This window comes from Ceratotherium simum, chromosome 3, assembly GCF_057802395.1.
Source record: "Ceratotherium simum simum isolate JZ-2026a chromosome 3, ASM5780239v1, whole genome shotgun sequence".
Lineage (NCBI taxonomy): Eukaryota > Metazoa > Chordata > Mammalia > Perissodactyla > Rhinocerotidae > Ceratotherium > Ceratotherium simum.
Window position 1 is genome coordinate 13,876,980 of NC_141902.1, and position 21,046 is coordinate 13,898,025.

Consider the following 21,046-nt stretch of genomic DNA (forward strand, 5'->3'; position numbering starts at 1 on the left):
CACTTGGGGGCAGTATTGTGACAGCTTAGCAAAGCCTGGCTAAGTAATATAAAGATAATGGTATTTCACAATGAGCTCCTGACCAATATATTTTCTTAACCTCAAATGCTTTGTAGTTCATTAGGAATATAAACAGTGCTTATTTTCTTTAAATTGTGGAGAAATCAACTTTTCAACAATGTAATAGTGAAATAAATAAATATCTTATTTTCTATAAGTTAGTTTCCCAAGTTTAAAACTTTCTTGTTAATGTAAATCATTATGTAGCCATAAAATATTAAAATAACTATTGTCTTTTTTTCACAGAAAATACTTTGTGAAAATAAGCCTCTTTTTTCTAAAAGCAGTGAAGTTAGATTTTATAGTGAATAGAAACAACATTATGTCAAAATCATAGAATTTTTATTTCTAAATATCTGAACTTAAATACATTTATATCCCACTGAGATTTGCATAGATTTCAAGGGATATATTCCTTGCAAATAATTCTTTTGGGGAAAGTGGAATTACAAATTATTAAGGCTCTAAATAAAAGCATAGAGGCAGGCAGAAAGATAAATATACCAATTTCTTTATAGGCGATATTAACCTAACTCCAACTAGTGCTTATCTATAAGCTTTCTTGCTGTTTAAGGTTATACTGAAGATTGACTAACATCTGCTTAGTTAAAGAAAGTAAATATCAATTTACTAATTCTTAAAATTAAATCTAAAAGGAGAGAAATTATTCGTAAATGCATGTTTGCAAATAATTGATATGGCATAGATAATTTGTTTTGGGTTGTTTTTTTTATTTCTAATTTAGAAAATGCAGTTAAGTCTTTCCTCACTATATATAGTTATTTATTTATTTTTAGTCAATAAAGAGGACATGAGCCCCAAACTGCCCCCTCTTAATAGTGATATTGGCAGCAGCAATGCTAATGTTCCTGATCTGATGGATGAGTTTATAGCAGAACGACTGCGAAGTGGTAATGCCTCAGTAAGTGTTATTTTATTTATTTGGTTTTAGAGAGGAGGATAGAGAAACTAAGATATATACCTATGTACAAGTATATGTATAGAATATATATGTAGAAATTTTTGTTCAAAACACTCTTCCCCCAAAATTTAACCCGTTTTCTGAATTAAGATTTTTAAATTATATTTTCATAATATTTTTTATCCAAAGACATAGAACAAGCAGGCTTATAGTTTTGACCAAGGTGAAAGATTGCAATACTTGTTTGCTCAACCACTTAGGTATAAGCCACTACTTTCCTAGTCCTCCCACTATCTTTCATCTTCGCTCACAGGCTACCCTGATGTCCATTGCCAGCCCTCAGCAGGAAAGATAACAGTAGAGGTCTTCTGACCCACCTCTCATAATTTTGATAGCATAAATATTGATTGCTTAATCAATCCAGATAACTTTGGAATAGATTTTAAAGTTACCTATATTTTTGAATATTAGAATTATGGCAAAGTGAAAATGGAAGCAATTTTATTCCTAATAATGCTTAAATGTTAAGGCAAGATAAATATATGTAGAATTGCTTTTTTGTGAGGAAGATCAGCCCTGTGCTAACATCTGCCAATCCTCCTCGTTTTTTTTTTTTTTTGCTAGGGAAGACGGGCCCTGGGCTAACATCCATGCCCATCTTCCTCCACTTTATATGGGACGCCACCACAGCATGGCTTGCCAAGCAGTGCGTTGGTGCGTGCCCGGGATCAGAACCAGCAAACCCCGGGCCGCCGCAGCGGAACGCGCGCACTTAACCACTTGCGCCACCGGGCTGGCCCCTGAAGTTGCTTTTTTTAAATGGTCATATTCCATTTGGATTTCAGCTCGTCTTTAGTGAAAGTATAGCTCCATTGCATTTTCCTTTTTTTTAGGTTTTTTCTTGAATGGGAAAATATTATGGAATCATTATATATAATCATTATGGAGTGACAACTTTGCCATCGTTCTTCCCTCCCTCCACTATCTTTTCTGTTTGCTTCTTCTTTTTCCATTTGAATACTTTGCTCTTTCTGCTGTCTTAACATATATTCACTCCATGGATCCTTTTGAGGCTTAAGAGTCTGGGCTCAGCACCGTCTGATATCTGGGTCTTTGCTTCAGGCAGACCGACAGCAGTGCAGGCTCCAGCTCCGTAAAGTTAGGTAGATCGTTCGGTTAGTGTCTTTTCCCCCTCCTACCTCAGGCCCTGAATCTCAACATTTATTGTGATGATTGTCTTGGGAATTAAAGATTTCAGATGCTTAGTGAGAATAAAAAAACATTTTTTTAATGGTAAAATGTTTCTTGAATTTTCAGACTATGACAAGAAGAGGAAGTAGTCCAGGCAGCCTCGAAATTCCCAAAGACCTCCCTGATATTCTAAACAAGCAAAGCCAAATGCGCCCTATTGACGACCCAGGTGTGCCCTCAGAATGGACTTCTCCTGCTAGTGCAGGGAGCAGTGATCTTATCAGCTCAGACAGTCATTCAGATTCTTTCAGCGCTTTCCAGTATGATGGCCGAAAATTTGACAGCAAGTATCTTTGTCTATTTGAGCAGTATGTTTTTTTGTTGATTGTTTTCGGTGAGAGACTGACTTATAGGTTATATAACCGTCACCTTCCTCTCTAATGTTACTTAGACAGAGGTTCCCACATATGTTGATTTCATTTCTCAGTGAAATTCCAAAGGAAATTTTAAGGAATCACTTCAAGTTGGGACAATTTTACTTTGCCAAACTAAAGGTATTTTAAAAAACAAAAAACACTGTCCTTTGATAAAACAAGACCAAAAATTTAGAAAGGAAAAAAATTTAGGATGCACTTGATATTAGAATAAAGGACAATCATGGTTATGAGTTGGCGCTGTTTCATGCACTCATATTTGGGAACCACTGTCTAGTTACATTCAGTGCTTCAGTATGTTCAATACAATTATGTTCAGTGCTACAGTACCAGAACTCTTGAATAATCACTTCATGTTAAAATGACGTCAGTGATGTTATTTGGTGCTATATCACTGCCACATAGCTTATAATTCTGTATTACACTTGGCAGTCAGTGAAGGACACCAAAATTTTAGAAAAGGAAGTCAAAACCTTGGGAACCAAGTTTGCGAAGAGCTAGGAGATGCATTGGAGAGTTAGTGTTTCCTGCCTTCATGGATTATATACTTCTCTGATCTCAGACTAGGAATATGATTTAAGAGAAAAATGATTTTTACCATATATGTGCCATTTTTATTGTATATACCTCTACTAGAGGTTATGAAATACGTGAAAAGCAATAAGTGTACAGTCATGAGCCACATAACGACATTTCGACAGACCACATACACAATGGTGGTTCCATAAGATTAGTACCATATAGCCTAGGTGTGTAGTAGGCTGTACCATCTAGATTTGTGTAAGTAGACTCTATGATGTTTGCACAATGACAAAATCGCCTAATGACACATTTCTCAGAAAGTATCCCTGTCAAGTGGTACTTGACTGTATTACCAGCTGTCAGAAAACATGGATAAGAATAGTGATGCTATATCATTTGTTGGGCTGTCTTTTATCATTGTTGTTAATTGTAAGCTATGAGAACCTTTAAAAATTGGTTTCTATTATAAACTTCAAAGTGTTAATGTTATGTACACTTGGCTGAGTGGTATGTAAGTAGAACAGATTTATGGGAAGGGTGGTGTTTAATCACTTTGCTGAAGTAGCTGTGTCTCTCTTGTGAATATTTTTGTTTTGTAATTGGGCCGTCTATATACTAGCACTTCTTTTTGCTGTAGATTTTGGCTTTGGAGCTGATGCTGGGATTGCATCCTCTGCTGACGTGGATTCAGGTTCTGGCCATCATCAGAGTGCTGAAGAGCAAGAAGTGGCTAGTCTAACCACGCTTCACATAGATTCTGAAACAAGCAGTCTTAATCAACAAGCTTTCTCTGCTGAAGTTGCAACAGTTACTGGTAAAGTTACTCAAGGGAGTGTATTCCTTAAACGCATTTTTTAAGCCACCAAAGAATCTGTTGAGAATTTTATTTGATAGATTTTAAGTATTACTTATTACTATTTAAGTATGATTTTTTCACTCATCTTTATGTAACAATGGAGGAAAAGAAAACATTAATATAAGAGTTTCTTGACCTGGAGTCCATATGGATAAGCTTCGGGGACTCTATGAACTCCAAATATTGTATGCAAAATTTTGAATACATTTGCACCAGAGCATTTCCTGCAGTGATTTTTAAGTGGATAACTGAAAAAAAAAGTTAAGAAGCACTGCTCTATACCTTATTCATTGTCATTCAGAGTCAGCCTAGATTTTTATAGATTTCTGTGGCAGAGTATTTATTATAGAAAAGGTAAAGAACATTGCCTAATAGAAGCCCTAGTTGCCAATATACTAATATTCTGTATTTATACAGTAAATTATGCTTTTCAGCAACATTTTATGTGTGGTCAGACCCAATGATAATATGACAAGTGGGGTCCAAGAAATTCAATCGTGAAATGCAGAGTTAACGTTATTGCAAGATTAGTGCAGTGACCAGAGTGGCCCGTAGTTCAGGGGTTCCACTGTATAGTCCAAATTCATTCTGGTTCCCACTGCAGTCAGATGCCTTTTGATGGGTGATTGTCCATTTCAGTTTAAATATCAGTAAGGTGGTTTTTGCATCTTGTGGAACGTGCAAAACTACAGCAATGATTTCTGCGTGTCTGAATTAGGCACATTTCCTCAGCCAAATCCAACAAATGAAATTTGGCCAGTGGAATACTCAGTAGGCCGGAACCCATTCTCTGTTTTCAGATCCTACCTCTTCTTTTCCACAGCTTTCCTGTCAGAGGATAATTAAGAACTTTAGCCTGCCCCACTGCAGAATAGGGGCTGATTGGAGGACAGAAACCAGTGGGGTCAAATCCAGTCTTATCATTACAGAATTTAAATTATTCAAAGAGAAATACCAAAGAAAATTCTTATTTTATAGTAAACACCTTTTACTATAGTTGTCCTTAAAAAATAAATGTAGATGAAACGATACTCAACATTACTGGTAATTGGGAATGTAAATAAAAACCACGAGATACCACTACACACATAATAAAACAGCTCTCATTAAAAACACTGACAATACCAAGTGTTGAAGAGGGTTAGAGCAACTGGAAATATCATACATTACTAATGGAATGCAAAATGGTAGAGCCACTCTGCAAAAATATGGCAGTATCTTTTAAAATTAAACATACATTTACCATATGACCATTCCTAGGTATTTACTTCAGACAGTTGTATGTGAAAGTTCATGGCAGTATTATTCACAATAGCTAAAAATTGAAAACAACCCAAAGATCCATCAGTCAGTGAATGGATAATCAAATTGTAATGTATTCATTCATTGAACATTTGTTGGAATAGTACTCAGCAATAAAAAAGAATTAAATGTTAATATATGCAAAACCATAGGTGACTCAAAAACGTGCTAAGTGAAAGGAGTCAAATACAATAGACTACATACTACAAAATAAATAAATAAATAATAAAAAGCATAAGTTTAAAAAAAAGAAAAACAAAAGACTACATACTATACTTTGTTATTCCATGTATAGGAAATTCTAGAAAAGACAAAACTATAGTGACAAAGCAGATCAGTGATTACCTGGGGCTGGGGGTCAGGAGAGGGGATCAACTGCAAGTAGGCACAAGAAAGCTATTAATGGTGACGGGCTGTTCTATATTTTGATTGTGTCATTGATTATAGGACTATGTACAATTGCCAAATTCATATAACTGTACACTTAAAATGGGTGAATTAAAAAAAAACAAATGTTGGGTTTTATGTTCTACTCTAGTACAAATATTAATACTATCAAACTCTAAATTTTTAGATAGTGTAGAGACATTACTGAACCTTGAAAAAAGTGGAATTTCAAGGTGGAAATAATAAAATGCCTGAGAAGTTTTCTCACCGGTTTAGAGATCCCCTGCATAACCCTCCCAGCCTGTGACTCAAAAGAATACCACCATATGTGTCTCTGTCTTAATCTGGAGGCCTACTGTCCTTTCAAAGGAATGAAGAGTTTCTAAACATCATGCTTGCCAGTGAACCAGAGGTGTTTCCCGTACAAGCCTTATTCTAGTTTTCTTTAAGCTATTAATCAGACTGCTGTGTGTTCAAAAGATTACAATATGTAAAAGAAGTGTGACCACACTTTTTCTTTCTTATTTCTCTTTAGTCATCAAAAATAGAGTTCCATACAAAAATTCTAAAAATAGAATTTGATATGTATGGAGAACTTGTTTTAGGCCTTTTGCCTCAATATGATTTTTGGATAATTCAACTTCTAAGAGTTTTTAATATGTATGTAACCTATATTTACTATACATAGTGACTATTTCTAGAACTCTACTAGGAAGTTTTATTAAGAATTCTAATCAATCAGTGGCATTGGTATTAGTACAGGAGTGTTTGTCTAAGAAACTAAAGCAGTTCTAGGATTGATTTCTGTTTAAAAGGTATAAAATTCAGCAAAGAGTACAACTCCATATACTCAAACTATTCAACACAGTGTTTTCTAAAGGTGAAGTTTGCATATATTATCACACTATTAATGTTAAGTATAGCTGTGTTCTATCAAAAGGATGTTTCTAGTCCTGAAATCTCCTTTTATTTTCTTATAATAATTTCAGAAACTACAAAAGAAATCTAATATAGGAGATAAGAACAAAAATTAAATAGATAGCCTCTTTTCAGGCATGAATATCACTATAAAATACTTTTATTGAAAAAAAATTCTTTAGGGGCCGGGCCCATGGCATAGTGTTCATGTCTGGCGTGCTCCTCTTCAGCTGCCTAGGTTCAGATCCTGGGCGCAGACCTACACCACTTATCAGCCATGCTGTGGCAGCGACCCACGTACAAAGTAGAGGAAGATTGGCACAGATGTTAGCTCAGGGCTAATCTTCCTCAAGCAAAAAAAGAGGAAGATTGGCAACAGATGTTAGCTCAGGGCGAATCTTCCTCAGCAAAAAAAAAAAAAAATAATAATTCTTTAAGAGGAAAAAGTCTGTAAGTCAGCTATTATAGATTATTATTAATAAAATTAAAGGCAGTAGTGATTCTCTAATAGCTAAACTTAATAAAAAATTACTTAAAGTCTTAGTTCTTAAAAAATGAATCAGATTTTTATGGATGAAGATAATATATGGAGATAAGAGAAATAGATTTGTATTGCAAAGCATTTGACTAAAGGACTGATGATTTTTATGTCATATACTTAAAGTTTTTGGTGAATATTAAGAAGATTGTTTTCATTATGCTCTCAACAGTCTGTTTTTACTAAGGTATAAAATCCTTAAGCTTTTATGGCTGTCCTGTAACATGATTTTGTGCCATATGAATTTACACTGAATCTCAAATGAAGGAAACTTACCACTTCCTATGTATCATAATTGAGCCTAGGTGGAGTCATATGATTATCTTTCAGTAAGGCATTCTGAGCTCTATATGTACTTTTTTTTTTTTTTTTGTGAGGAAGATCAGCCCTGAGCTAACATCCATGCCAATCCTCCTCTTTTTGCTGAGGAAGACCGGCTCTGAGCTAACATCTATTGCCAGTCCTCCTCCTTTTTTCCCCCTTTTTCTCCCCAAAGCCCCAGTAGATAGTTGTATGTCGTAGTTGCACATCCTTCTAGTTGCTATATGTGGGACGCCGCCTCAGCATGGCCGGAGAAGCGGTGCACTGGTGCGCGCCTGGGATCCAAACCCGGGCCGCCAGTAGTGGAGCGCGCGCACTGAACCGCTAAGCCACGGCACCGGCCCCTATATGTACTTTTTAAGGCATTTATTTTGTTATATTTTAAAATTGTGTAAACAATATGGAATGACATGTTTGTGGAACTAAAGTAATAGAAATATGTTTTTAATCTACTTGGTTTTTGCTTTACTGTATATAAAGAGGTAACAAGAGCAGAGTTTTACAATTATTGAGTCCAGAATATTGATATTTCTCTGCTAGAAAGAAGCTTAAAATAAAAAGACCTAATATTTTAACTGCTTGCTTAGCACTAGCAGCACTCCACTACACAACCACCGTCAATTGTTCAATACAGTATTAAATTATGCTACATGTAATTCAGATTAACAAGAGTGCCTGCTATGTGCCAAACACTATACTAGGCACTGGCAATACTGTAGTATATTACATAGATATGGTCCCCGTGCTTACAGAGTGTATGTGCTACTGAGGGATATTTAAAACCAAACAGGCAGTTTCACAGAGACTTTGCTACTGAGGGATATTTAAAACCAAACAGACAGTTTCAAGTCACTGTGATAAGTGGTATAATGGGGAGGTACAAGGGTTTATAACAGAGACTCCATATTCATACGGGGCAGGTCAGGATTAGGCTTCTTAGGAAGCAGTGTCTAAGCTGAGACCCTAAAAATAAAAGAAGTTAACCAGACCTAAAAGAAGAGGATTAGGGCTCCATGCAAAGGAAAAACGTGTGGAAAAGGCTAGAGGTATGATACATCCTGATAAATATCAGTAATTTACTTTCTATGGCTAGAACTTAAAAGTACTAGGAGGATCGTTGGAACAGTAAGAAAGTTGCAGAAAGACTGGAAAACCACACTAGGAAGTTCAGACTTATCGTGAGGCCAGAGAGGAGCCATAGAAGTATTTTAAATGAGGGAGTGACATGATCAGGTTAGATTTTTAGATCTTTTTGCTGCCTCATGGAGAATGGATTAGGAGGAAGGAGTAGAGGTGTTGGGGAGACAGAAGGCTGGGGACCACAAGGGACCACTGTAATCCAGGCTAGCAATGATAGTGGCATGTAGAGCCACAGTGAGCAAGTTTCTCTTCTCTTGAATTGCCCTGAGTCTGAAGTAAGTGGAGTAGAGTAGCAGTGGGCCCCAGATTTTCTATAGCTGGACCAGGAGTGGGAGTAGACATTCTCACTCTCACTGATGGCTCGTATTAACTGGTATGTCCAGTTCTGATTCCATACCAGTCCCATGTAGACATGAGATGAGACCCCTAGAGAGAAAATCTTGTACAATACTATGATTTTATGACCTCTTTGGCCAATTTATAACCCGTTTTATCTTTTGATGTTTTAAATTCGTATTTTATTGGGGTTTTAATCATTACATCTTAGGTAGCAGGTATTGAATATCTTCTTAATGGTAATTTTATGAAATTATATTTACAGGTTCAGAAAGTGCTTCTCCAGTCCATTCAGCTCTGGGATCCAGGTCACAGACACCTTCTCCTTCCACACTGAATATAGATCACATGGAGCAGAAGGATCTGCAGCTCGATGAGAAGCTCCACCACTCTGTTCTGCAGACGCCAGATGACCTAGGCAATCTTTGGAAATTAGATATTTGCCATTTTTCCTTCCGGGGCATTAGTGTCAGGAGATCTTAAATAAAGCATCTTCAACTTGATTATGTATTTTATATATGTTGATTATGTATTAGTATAAGTCTTTTCCACTTTTTTCTAAGTCTTTTGGAAATTTGTTACTATAACATTTATTCTTGCTCTTAAAGATATTTATACTCTGGTTTTTGTTATTTATTTTATTATAATTGAGTATAGTCCTAGCATTAATGATGACATTATTTTTTGTATTATATTGTCATTTATTGATATGGTGCCATTTCCTAAAACAGGAAATACGTAATTTGACATCATTATTCTTAATGTTGTCTCTGAAGAGCCCGCTGGCTCACAGGAGAAAGCAGTAGCACTATCACTCGCAACTCCGGCTTTCACGGAAACAATTGATCACAGCAATGATTTTTTATTAATTTTGATTCTGCAAGTATATCAACTAAATATAATTAAAAAGTAGGAGGTCCAAATGAAGTACTTTTATTTTCAAGTAAGTGTTAAGTGACTAGGAAACCTTAGACACTGCAAGTTAAAAATGGTTATTTTTGCTAAGTCCTACGTGACATAACGAGCATCAGGATAAAAAGCCATTTTGCAAATATGCCAAAAACTTTGGTCAAGGACATAGTTGATGAGATATTTACAATGAATAATATAAAATGCCAGTTTTCATTGGTAATGCAGCACATTTGTGCCCTGACCAAAGGAAGAAATTTAAAGCCATGTAACTTCTGGTCCTTTTTTTAAGGTACTCATTCTCTTAATATGCAATTACCTTGCAGTTACATAGCCCTGGCTTTCTGGTTTGTGGATTATTTCTGACCTTTTCTCCGTTTGGCCTGCAATTTTTTGTTTGTTTTTGTTTGTTTTCAGTTTTCTCCCCAACATTTGGAAAAAATTTGAAACTTAAAAAAGTTGCAAGACTGGTAAAATAAATACCCATTAATCCTTCAGATAAATTCACCATTTGTTAATATTTGGTCACTTTATCTCTCTCCGTATCTACTTCCATGCACACACATGCACAAAAAACATCTTTCCAGCCCTTTGTTGTTTTTGCTGAGCCATTTAAAAGTGAATTGCAAATATCAGACCCTTCACACCCGAACACTTCAGTGAGTATGTCCTAAGAATAAGTGTCCCTTTCCTGCATAACCACAATATAATGGCCATATTTGAGATATTTAACATGATACACCACTGCAATTTCAGTCCATAGTCAGATTTCCTCAGCTGTCCCAATAATATCCTTTCAGCTACCCCACACCATCGCCAACCCAATCCAGGATTTAAAGGAGGATCGTACATTGTTGCTTGCTTTGTAATCGTTTAAAATTTTGTTAGCTTTACTTCAAGAAGGATAAGTTAGAGACAAATCAGTTGATTTATCGCTCGGTTATGAAGGTTCCATAGAGTAGGGAGATGTTAACAGTGATGGTTAAAACAGCAGTGTTTTTGTTTGTTTGTTTTCTTTTATTTTAGTGGATTTACACCAGAAGCCTATTTTTTATTATGGTGAAAGACTAAATATTTAGTAACTTTTTGATAATACAGTTATTGTACACTTTACATGCAAAGAGGAAAAAAGTTAAACATTAGGAGTAAAGGATGTACATATACTAAGAACAAACTTGTAGATTATCAGTACATTGAGATATTATCAAGCAGGAAACATCTTTGCTGACTTTCTAATGATTTTGCCTTTTCCATTATATACATCGAATAGAATAATAGATTTTTTTTAAGCTGGAGGAGAGCTATGATACCTAGCTGAATCATCTGTTTTACAAATGAGGACGTGTAGCCTTAAAGAGGTTATTAAGTAACTTGTACACTATCACATAATTAGTGACAGAAATGAAACTAGGACCCAAGGTTACCTCTATTTCTTACATATTATCTTATCAATATTAATAAACAAAGGAAATATAATTATGGAAATTTCAGATTATGTTTAAATTTTGGTAAAAATGCCATTATGACATCCCTTTTAGTGCTAGGTCTGACTTAATTGTGCATATATAAATACATTTCTTTGAAAGTTTTAACTATAAAGAAACAGGCTTATGAAGATAGCCTACAGGATCTGCCTTCAGCCTGAGATTTTTCTGATAATTTGATGATATAACCTGAAGCAGCTATTAGATATAAGAGAGAGTATGTAGTTATAAATATGATCTTTATATCAAATGTAAGTTTCTCCTTCTGGTGTCTGCATCATTTCCTCCTTAGGTAAATCTAGATAGAAGCACTATTGAATAAGTAATTATTGCCATAACAAGGAATTATGAACTGCTGAGGTTCTGACCTTATCAGGAAAAAATAACGTTAATGCATATTGACATTTCTTTTATTCACTTTTTTAGATATTTAAGATTAATTTGACACTTTTCTGTTTTTGTGACCAATTCTCTAGAAAGATTACTGACACTGGTGTATTATTTTTTTCTGTAGAAATCAGTGAATTTCCATCTGAATGTTGTAGTGTGATGGCAGGGGGTACTCTCACAGGATGGCATGCTGATGTTGCTACTGTAATGTGGCGAAGAATGCTAGGCATTTTGGGAGATGTCAACGCTATTATGGATCCTGAAATACACGCTCAAGTTTTTGATTACCTCTGTGAACTTTGGCAGAATTTAGCTAAGGTAAAAAAGGAAAGAAAAGATATAAAGGGAAAAAGAAAGAAAAATAAAGTTTTAAGAAGTAGAAAAAGCCTTAGATAACATTGTCACACACCACCTTACTATAAACTGGTGCCCAGCATGGTGACGTCACTTAACTTTGATTAAATATATAGTTAGTGATTGAAACCGGACTTGAACTTAAATTTTAAGGTAAAACAAACTGGAAGAGAGAACACTTTTCATAGGTTGTTGCATTTTATTTGAAAATTACAGATTAGAGATAACCTCGGCATTTCAACTGATAACCTGACCTCCCCTTCTCCACCAGTTTTGATTCCTCCACTGAGAATTCTTACACCTTGGCTTTTCAAGGTAAGCTTACTATATAAAATATTAATTTAAAAGTTTCATTTGGTAAGTAGGTATATGGTCAGTCTTAAACATTTGATGGATATTTTAGCTATTGTATAGACTTCCAGAGTACTTAGTTTTTAACTAATCATTAGGGATTATATAGAGAGGAGAGTGGACACATAGCAAAATTATTATACAGGATGCATCATTTTTATTTATTTAATAAAACAAAATTGAATATAGAAAATTATGTTTTTGTTGTATTTAAGTGAAATATAAACCTTGAATTTGTGTCATAGAATATATTATGTACTTTTAAAGGTCTAATTCTTTTAAATATTATTTGATATGTTTGGTGCATTTTCCTAATGAAACAGCGTGTTGTTATTCAAACCTACATTGTGTCATTTTAATGATAAGAGTAGTTTCAATAATCCTGATATTTAGTTCATTAAAGAAACTAGGCCAACATAGAAATAAATGAAAACAAATATATTGCTTGCTGTAATCAATTGTTTAAGTATTTAACAAACAATATTTGTTTTTGAGTATTAAAACCAACATCTTTTAATTGTAGGCAACCATGTTGACTGATAAATATAAACAAGGTAAATTACATGCTTATAAACTTATTTGTAACACAATGAAAAGAAGACAAGATGTTTCTCCAAATAGAGATTTTCTAACACATTTCTACAATATCATGCATTGTGGATTACTTCATATTGATCAGGTAAATATATATACTTTCTAACAAGTTGCTTCCTTTATAAGTTTACCTTTGATTCTTGATTCTGTTTAACTCTTGACTTCTTAAGGTCTAGAATTAAAAATACTCCCTATGTAGCAGTTTATTTACAAGTTCCTTCCATTTATGACCTCATTTGTTCTTGAAATGTAGTAGGAAAACAAGTTATTATAGTTAGGGGGATTGACTTGATTATTAAATACTTCTTTTCTCTAATGTTATACCAACTAGTTCACTTTTGAAGAGATAAACCATCCTTTGATTAAACTGACAACATCTTCCTTTAATGTCCTAATGTACTTATTCTTAGGCATTTTGTAGTTGTTACTTGATAATTGGCACTTGACGCATATGGATTTACTCGTCTAGTTGTGTAGCAGTCAGGTTTTTTCCCACTTTAAGAATCAGCACATCACATTTTCTTACTATTGTAGATTGTATTAGCTTAGTGACAGTTATATTGACTTGGTATTTGTATTAATCACAATCATTACATTACATAGTCATAAATATGACTCCAGAACATTACTTCAGGGATCTTGATCCTGGCTATTAGACTAAAAAATGTGGGAGGTTGTAAGTCAAAGTAATGTAAACATTTTTATCATAATGTGGTTAAATTTCCCTTGCAGTTCATTTTGAGAGCATTAAGTTAATATTAAAAGATGATTATATTTCTTTCTGAAAAATTAAAAAACTTTTTACACTAATTAGAAATAACTATTTTACAGTGTTCTATCTTATGAACATGTTTCAAATAAAATCACACTCTTAATTAGTGGAAAAAGAGAGCTTTCATTTAAGATGAATTGGGTTAAGTAATATGGCTTAATACGCTGCATCCTCATGGTAAATTCCAAAGGCAAAGTCAATGAATAACCAAGTTAAGAATATTCCCTCAAAAATGCCTAGATCTAGATTTCTGAGGTTAAATATCTATCATCAAAGAACTTCAATTTATCTAAAAAAGAGAATCTCACCAGTTGCCATATAACAGGTCATGCAACTTCAGAGATCAGCGTTATTACATGGAAGCAAATAGGTGGCAGGAGGATGTACTCTGCAGTTTGGTTTTACAACACGTGGGCCTTATATTTTTAACCCTCTGAAGCAAAGAGCCTTCCATCTTGCTCTCTAGTGCAAAAAAATGCTTATTGATGTCACTTAAACAAATATGTTTTAAGTTTATTTCCTTTGACAGAATATAATACTAAGCATGGATTATTTGGGAGAGTTAAAATTAGTCTTTCCAGGGGCCAGCCCGGTAGCGTAGTGGTTAAGTGCGTGTGCTCCACTGCAGTGGCCCGGGGTTTGGATCCCGTGCGCACACCGAGACACCGCTTATCAAGCCATGCTGTGGCAGCGTCCCATATAAAGTAGAGGAAGATGGGCATGGATGTTAGCCCAGGGCCAGTCTTTCTCAGCAAAAAGAGGAGGATTGGCGAAAGATGTTAGCTCAGGGCTGATCTTCCTCACACACACATGTGAAGAATTAGTCTTTCCAATTAGCCATTGTAGAGTAATTACCTGTTTCATTATTTCATATGTTTTCTATTTTTATGGATATTGATTAGCTGGTACCCAAGATTACATTTGTGATATTCTTTTCCTCTTTTTTCCTGATTCCTAAGGATATTGTCAATACAATCATCAAGCACTGTTCGCCTCAGTTTTTTTCGCTTGGTTTGCCTGGTGCCACAATGCTGATTATGGATTTTATTATAGCGGCTGGTAGAGTGGCTTCTTCAGCTTTTCTCAATGTAAGTTTTTATTTCTTGTTCTTCATAATATAGCAAACGAGTTAACCAGGACTCAACTAACAAAGCAACAAAGGAAGAGCCATTCTTGATAAAATATAACAAGCTGGTGTTCAAGAAAATTTATAGTTTAATGGGAATTGATTCTTTCTCCCACATTTAAAAAAAAAAGTAAACAAATTCTGAAATGTAAGAAAGTACTAAAATTAGTTGATGAATTGACCCAGAACCTATAAAAATGGATTAAACCTGATAAGCAAAACAGAATTTAAAATTGAGGAAATCTAATGAAACAGAGGGAGGGAAGAAAATTTTAAAAAAGGGCAATGGACTATAGCAAAAGGGAAGAAAGAAACAGGTGAGGTAACCCCAAAATATGCTCTAAGCTCTAAACTCTAACACGGCATGTGAGGATTTTTCATACAGCTATGGAGCATCAAGACAATGCCAAGTAACTCAGTATAGCTGGAACATGTTCATATATAAGTGGCAGAGATGAACTCAAGAGGAAGGCAGTAGCTGTGTTTATAGTGCTAGAGGTTAGATTTCGTCCCAGGGAAAGAATGAGTAACCATTGAAGAATTTTAAGCAAGGAGTGACACGATCAAATTTGTATTTGAGGAAGATCACTCTGGAGCAGAAGTAGAAATGAGAAATAGTGATTAACTGAAAGTCTACTAGAAAAAACTGGGAGTATTTGGGAGAGAAAAATTAGTAATATTTGAGTAGCACTTTATAACTTGCAAAGCAGTTTAACGTACGTTATTCAGTTTATAAGCTGCAAAAGATCAACAGTGAATGAGAAGGAGTTCTGTTTGGGGCATAGTAAGCTGCCTATTAGACATCCATGAGGAGATGTCACGAGGGCCATTGCATGTACAAGTCAGGAGCTCGCTTATAGATGGTATTAAAGCCGTGAAACTGGATACAGTCATGTAGAGGAAATGTGCAAGTAAGAGAAGAACAGGTATTTATAGATAGTTATTAAGCCTGTTTCTCCAGCTCCCTGAGAACAGTGATTGTGTCTTACTCATCTTGGTATCTCCAGGACTCCTCTCTGGCACAGCGTCATGCTTATAGGTGTTTATTAATTGAACGTGTAAGTATTTATTCAGCACCTAGTCTGTGTTCAACATGGTGTAATAAGCCCTTTTGTGGTTATTAAAGTTTTGTTTCCCCTTGTGTGCCAGGTGTTCCTTTGGGTGCAATTCAGAAGGATATAGATTAAATGAGGTACACATTGTGCTCAAGGAACATATAGTCTGCTACTGGGAAGATAGGAAAGTATATTAACAACCGTAGAAGGTAGGACAACAAATAGGTACCAGTAGGAGCAGCTTAGCACAGGAGTTAAAAGCATGGAGTCCAGAGCCAGTCTGCCTGCCTTCAGATTCCAGCTCTGCCACTCATCAGCTGTGAGACCTTATGCAAGTTACTTAATTTCTCTGTCTCAGTTTCTTCATCTATAAAATGGAGGTAACCTTCCTCATCAGGTTATTTTATAAAGATTAAATTAATTAATATGTGTATCATAGTTGGAACATTATATGACACGTACATGCAATATAAAGTAAAATAATAAAATAAAATGTATAAATAAAATAAAATTATTTGGTAATTCAGACAAAAGAGAAATCTTATTTGTTTAGGGATATGAGGGAGGTTTCTTGGAAAAGATATTTGAATAGGTCCTTGAAAGATTAGTAGTATTTTTATAAGTGAGAATGGCAATGAGGGAAGGTATTCCAGGCAGAGGGAAACAGGCATGAGTAAGCTGTATTCAAGGAACAACAAATAATCCCATCTTGTTTAGAAGCTAGTTAACCTAACTAGAGAGTAGTGGACGGGAAGAACAGAAAAGTACTTGAGATCCCAGCTACCCAAAATGTGGTCTGCACACGAGAAACAGAATCTCAGACCCCATCCAAGACCTACTGAAACAGAATATGTATTTTAACTATATCCCAAATGATTGGTATGGGCATTAAAGTTGAAAAGCACTGCTTTAGACTACGTCTTGGAAGCTCTCGAATGCCAGAGATCAGATTATAATGCTATATTAGATAAACAGTTAACTTTTTAAAGTAGGGGGAGACATGATTGAATCTGTGCTTCAGGAATATTAAATAAGTGTACTAATCTAGGAGTAGATTAAATGGAAGATGAAGTAAAGACGGTAATCAAGTTACAAGGCTATTATAGTATTATCAGTTTACACAGATTATCAATCTCTTGGATAATGGCAAAAGTTGATAGAACTCCAGAGAAGAATGATACATAAACCAATGTCATTTTTTTAATCAGTTTTCTATGAAAACTGTTACTATTCAGTGGGCCGATTATTTCAGATGACTGTCAGCACATTTCCTGCAGCCTTTCTCAAGGTTCTCCAGGAGAATGAAGCCCTAATATCCTTAGGCATCCATTTTATGTGACTAAATTTCTCTCCTGCGCATCTTGAGGGGTACTAGTTATGCAACATCTTTGGGAAAATTTAGAAAATAGTCATTTTCTGTTTGCTGTGGTTTATATGAGGAACACCTCTTGAGAAAGGCTGCATATGAAACCAAATCATTGCAGGAATCAGACCTGATACCCACGTCTCCACTATAAGGTTAAGGACAGTCTTTTCCTCTGGGTAATGTTGGAGATAACATAGTCTAAATCTTGCTCTTCGGATTTCGGTTTTAGATCCCATACATATCATCATCTTCCTTCTGTTAATACGCCACCCCCCCATCACCAGGCAGATTACAAAATAATTGATTAGATTTTGCCTTTCTTAATTACAATCACATTTCAGGTCTGCCCCCATTATATCTACATACCTGAACATTCCCAGTTACCTTATCCACCTTTAAAGAAAAACCCTTAGCTAATCTCTTTCATTAAATACTGGCTTTTTATCAGTTTCATTTTTATAGGATAACTTATTTTAAATTCGGATGGTAGCTATGAGCTTACCCTGCCCCCTTATGCTACAGCCTTGTTATCTGTAAATCTAGATTACTTTTTAAATATGGAAACGAGTCATTTTGTTGAAAATCATAATAGAGTACTATTCCATTGCCTCCGTTATAACATTTATTCACATAAGGAAATCCTACTGGAGATAGGTGCTTGTTTTATGTGAATAGAAGTATTATATTTCTAATAGATTTGTTTTAGCATTTTTGTTAGGTATTGTTAAGCATATAAATTAATGTGTAGGTATTTTAGTAAATAAAGCAATATATTAGTAGGTGGATATTGGTTTTTGGTGGACATGCAAGAAAGCAGAAGAAGAAAAAGAAATGTTAAGGGCTATACTTGAGAAATGGCTTAATACAGTTAAGGAAAACAGATGAACAGTTACCTTCATCTGCAGTCCAAGTATAAATTCTGATTTTGTTTCCATAAGTAGTATAGGCAGTATAGCTTTTCTCATGTGCATGTATCGTAAAAACCAGCCAGACTAGTGCCTGTTTCTTGAAGATAGAGTTCATATTACATCCTTAGTTACATTATTCGTTCTTAGTAACAAATACAATCTAGTGAAATTGAGTCATCTGCTCATTAGAACAATATGTTATGATGTGTGAGTTGCCTTTAAAATGAAAAGTATTTATTTTTTTCCTCAAAATTAGAGTAATTTTATGCTGTTAGGTAAGCTGTATTTCTATTTACGGTCTCATTGACTGGAGCTGATTTCTGCTATTAGCTGCTTTTAAGGAAAGCTCTGCTATTTGTTTGTGGGATTTATTGAGAATAACAGTAGTTTATGTGGAAAATATAGGTGAAAACTTGAATCTTTCTATGTTTCCCCTTTTATTTTTTAATTCTATTTTGCACTGATTTCCCTGTGTAATATGGTTAGGTAATAAAGTATTTTTTATAATAATTTAAGGGTGTAATCAAATACATTCTAAAGATTTTTTAAATCTGATACACAGGCACCAAGAGTGGAAGCACAAGTTCTTCTGGGCTCTTTGGTTTGCTTTCCCAACTTATATTGTGAACTGCCTGCTCTCCATCCCAATGTTCCTGATATTGCTGTGTCTCAGTTTACAGATGTTAAGGTAGGAAATCAGATGCTAATTTTTAGCATTTAAATGATTTTATAATCATAATGTATATTTTGTAAAATTTGCCTTTTTTCTTTTCCTTTGGAAATCTACCCAATTGTTAACATTAACCAGCCATACCCTTCAGATGCAAAGGCTGGAATGTCCATTAGAAGCATAGCCTTTTTTGTGTTTGTAACTGCTTTGGAAACGTTTTCTCATTATTGAACCCACTCACATGTCAATCTCAACAGGATTCATTCATTTACTCACTGACATTTATTGAAACATCCTATGAGCCAAAATACTATGCTGCTAATGTAAGGCTTCTAAGATTGAGATGGCACTAAACCTACATGTCTGACTTTCTCCCTCTCTCAATTTCCCAGAGTGCTGAATCACACAATGTAATGGAATATTCTGTTCTGCTGTAGGAAACTGGAATTGGGACGGGGATCCCATATACCTGAAGCATTAGCAGGCTTGAACAGGAGATGGTGGAGAATTAAACAGTGACTATACAGTTGCTGGTGGAACTTACCCCAGATATTAAACATTAACAAAAAAGATGATAGTGTCTAATTAGGAGCAGACATGCTTTTAATTGTTGTTTATAAGCCTTTTTAAAAATTTCAAATGAAAAACTGATGAAAAGTTGTTTTGTGCCTCTGTAGAGGTCTGCCTCTGTTTGAAGAGGAAGGTGTGACATGATAAGCATTCTTAAGTGTTCTGGACTCAGTAATTCTTAGACCAAAGTGGAGGGGAGTGGTGTGATCAGGTCTCCTAGTTAGGATAAAGACACTTAGTGCTCTGGACCCAGCAATGTGCCTGGTAGTGAATAACTCTGTCATTAAGTCAAGACCTGTCTCTAGCTGAATGCCCATGTATTATAAATTCCCAAGAGTTTAACAGATCCAAGAAGTTATGCCTATTAGATTAATTGCCGGATGGTCTCTGTGTTTGACCTGAATTGGTCCCTAGAATTAGAAGGGAAGAGAGAATAAAGAAAGGAAGGGAGAAAGACATTATAGCTCCTCAGAAGTTGTGCTGATGGTTTTTTAAAAACTTTTGCGTTCTCTGAAAGACGTTTTTTAATCCAGTTTTCATCAGGAGTGTTGCATATACTTTACATCCACCCGTATTTCTCTTTGCAACATTTATCACACTTGTAATTACGTTTGGTATCTGATTTATACTTTAGACAAATAAACACCACAAGGCCTTATTTACTGCTATATCTTCAGAGCTTAACATGCTGCTTGGCATGTGGTATATACTCAGAAAACATTCGTTAAACAAGTGAACTTCACTTATACATGAAATTGTGTGGGTCAATGCAAGTTTATGGTGACACTTAATAAAAACTCTACAAATTGACCTTTGGTCTTCAGGGATGTAATACTTGTGGCTTCTATTTTCAGAAGATCCTGAAGGTCAAGGATAGGTAATAGTTTTAATTTGCTTAGGCAGTTTTGAGTTTGTTAGGGGTTAGCCTAGCCTCCTTCATACAGTCTGCATTTCAGAGTGGCCTTGTTCTTGGCCTGGCCGTTGTGTAGGCTGCAGTGATTTAAAAAACAAAACAACACTTCTTTTGTGGAGGGAAAAAAATCTCCAAAGTAAGAGCTAATTCTAATAATAATGAAGAAAGCAAAAAGCCTAAGAAAATAATCACCAAAATTTGGTGATTATTCTTAGAAAAATGAAGATTTTAGGGGAAAGTTGCATACCACAGTGGTCATATTTAATTTTCATGTTTTCACTGAAACCATCTCCCACTGTACATTAAACTGCAGCCATAGAGCCACATGGAACCAACCATGCTGTTTTTCAGTTCTATGCTTTTGAAAATCCATTTCCTTCTGTCTAAAGCATCATTGTTTAGACCTGTTCTCCTTTTGCCTCTCTTAATTACCCCAAACACACATAATCACAGTCCTTGACTTTGATCATTTGTCAAAATCCTGTTACCTAAGACCCCTCTGTGAAGTCTTTTATGACTTTCCCAAGTTGAGCTATTTATTCACGTAGAACCTTATACACATCATCTTATGTTTTAACTGTTTACAAACCTGCCTGCCTCCCTAAATTTCTTAAGGATAGATACTATGTCTTAACCATCTATTTATTTCCAGCACCT

General features: G+C 35.1%; 1 protein-coding gene across 8 annotated transcripts in view; it reads left to right on the top strand.

Annotated features, from left to right (window-relative positions):
• RALGAPA1 (Ral GTPase activating protein catalytic subunit alpha 1) overlaps positions 1-21,046 on the top strand; it is a 241,377-nt gene that overhangs the window by 107,372 nt on the left and 112,959 nt on the right. For 7 of the 8 annotated variants that reach the window (XM_087422563.1, XM_087422573.1, XM_014792116.2 and 4 more), the window contains 9 exons: positions 858-982; positions 2,300-2,516; positions 3,767-3,943; positions 9,193-9,345; positions 11,835-12,028; positions 12,281-12,379; positions 12,939-13,094; positions 14,741-14,869; positions 18,799-18,924. In XM_087422563.1, coding sequence (XP_087278689.1) covers positions 858-982; positions 2,300-2,516; positions 3,767-3,943; positions 9,193-9,345; positions 11,835-12,028; positions 12,281-12,379; positions 12,939-13,094; positions 14,741-14,869; positions 18,799-18,924 — 1,376 coding nt within the window. The remainder of the gene's footprint in view (positions 1-857; positions 983-2,299; positions 2,517-3,766; positions 3,944-9,192; positions 9,346-11,834; positions 12,029-12,280; positions 12,380-12,938; positions 13,095-14,740; positions 14,870-18,798; positions 18,925-21,046) is intronic. The other variant, XM_087422562.1, reaches the window with a different exon arrangement.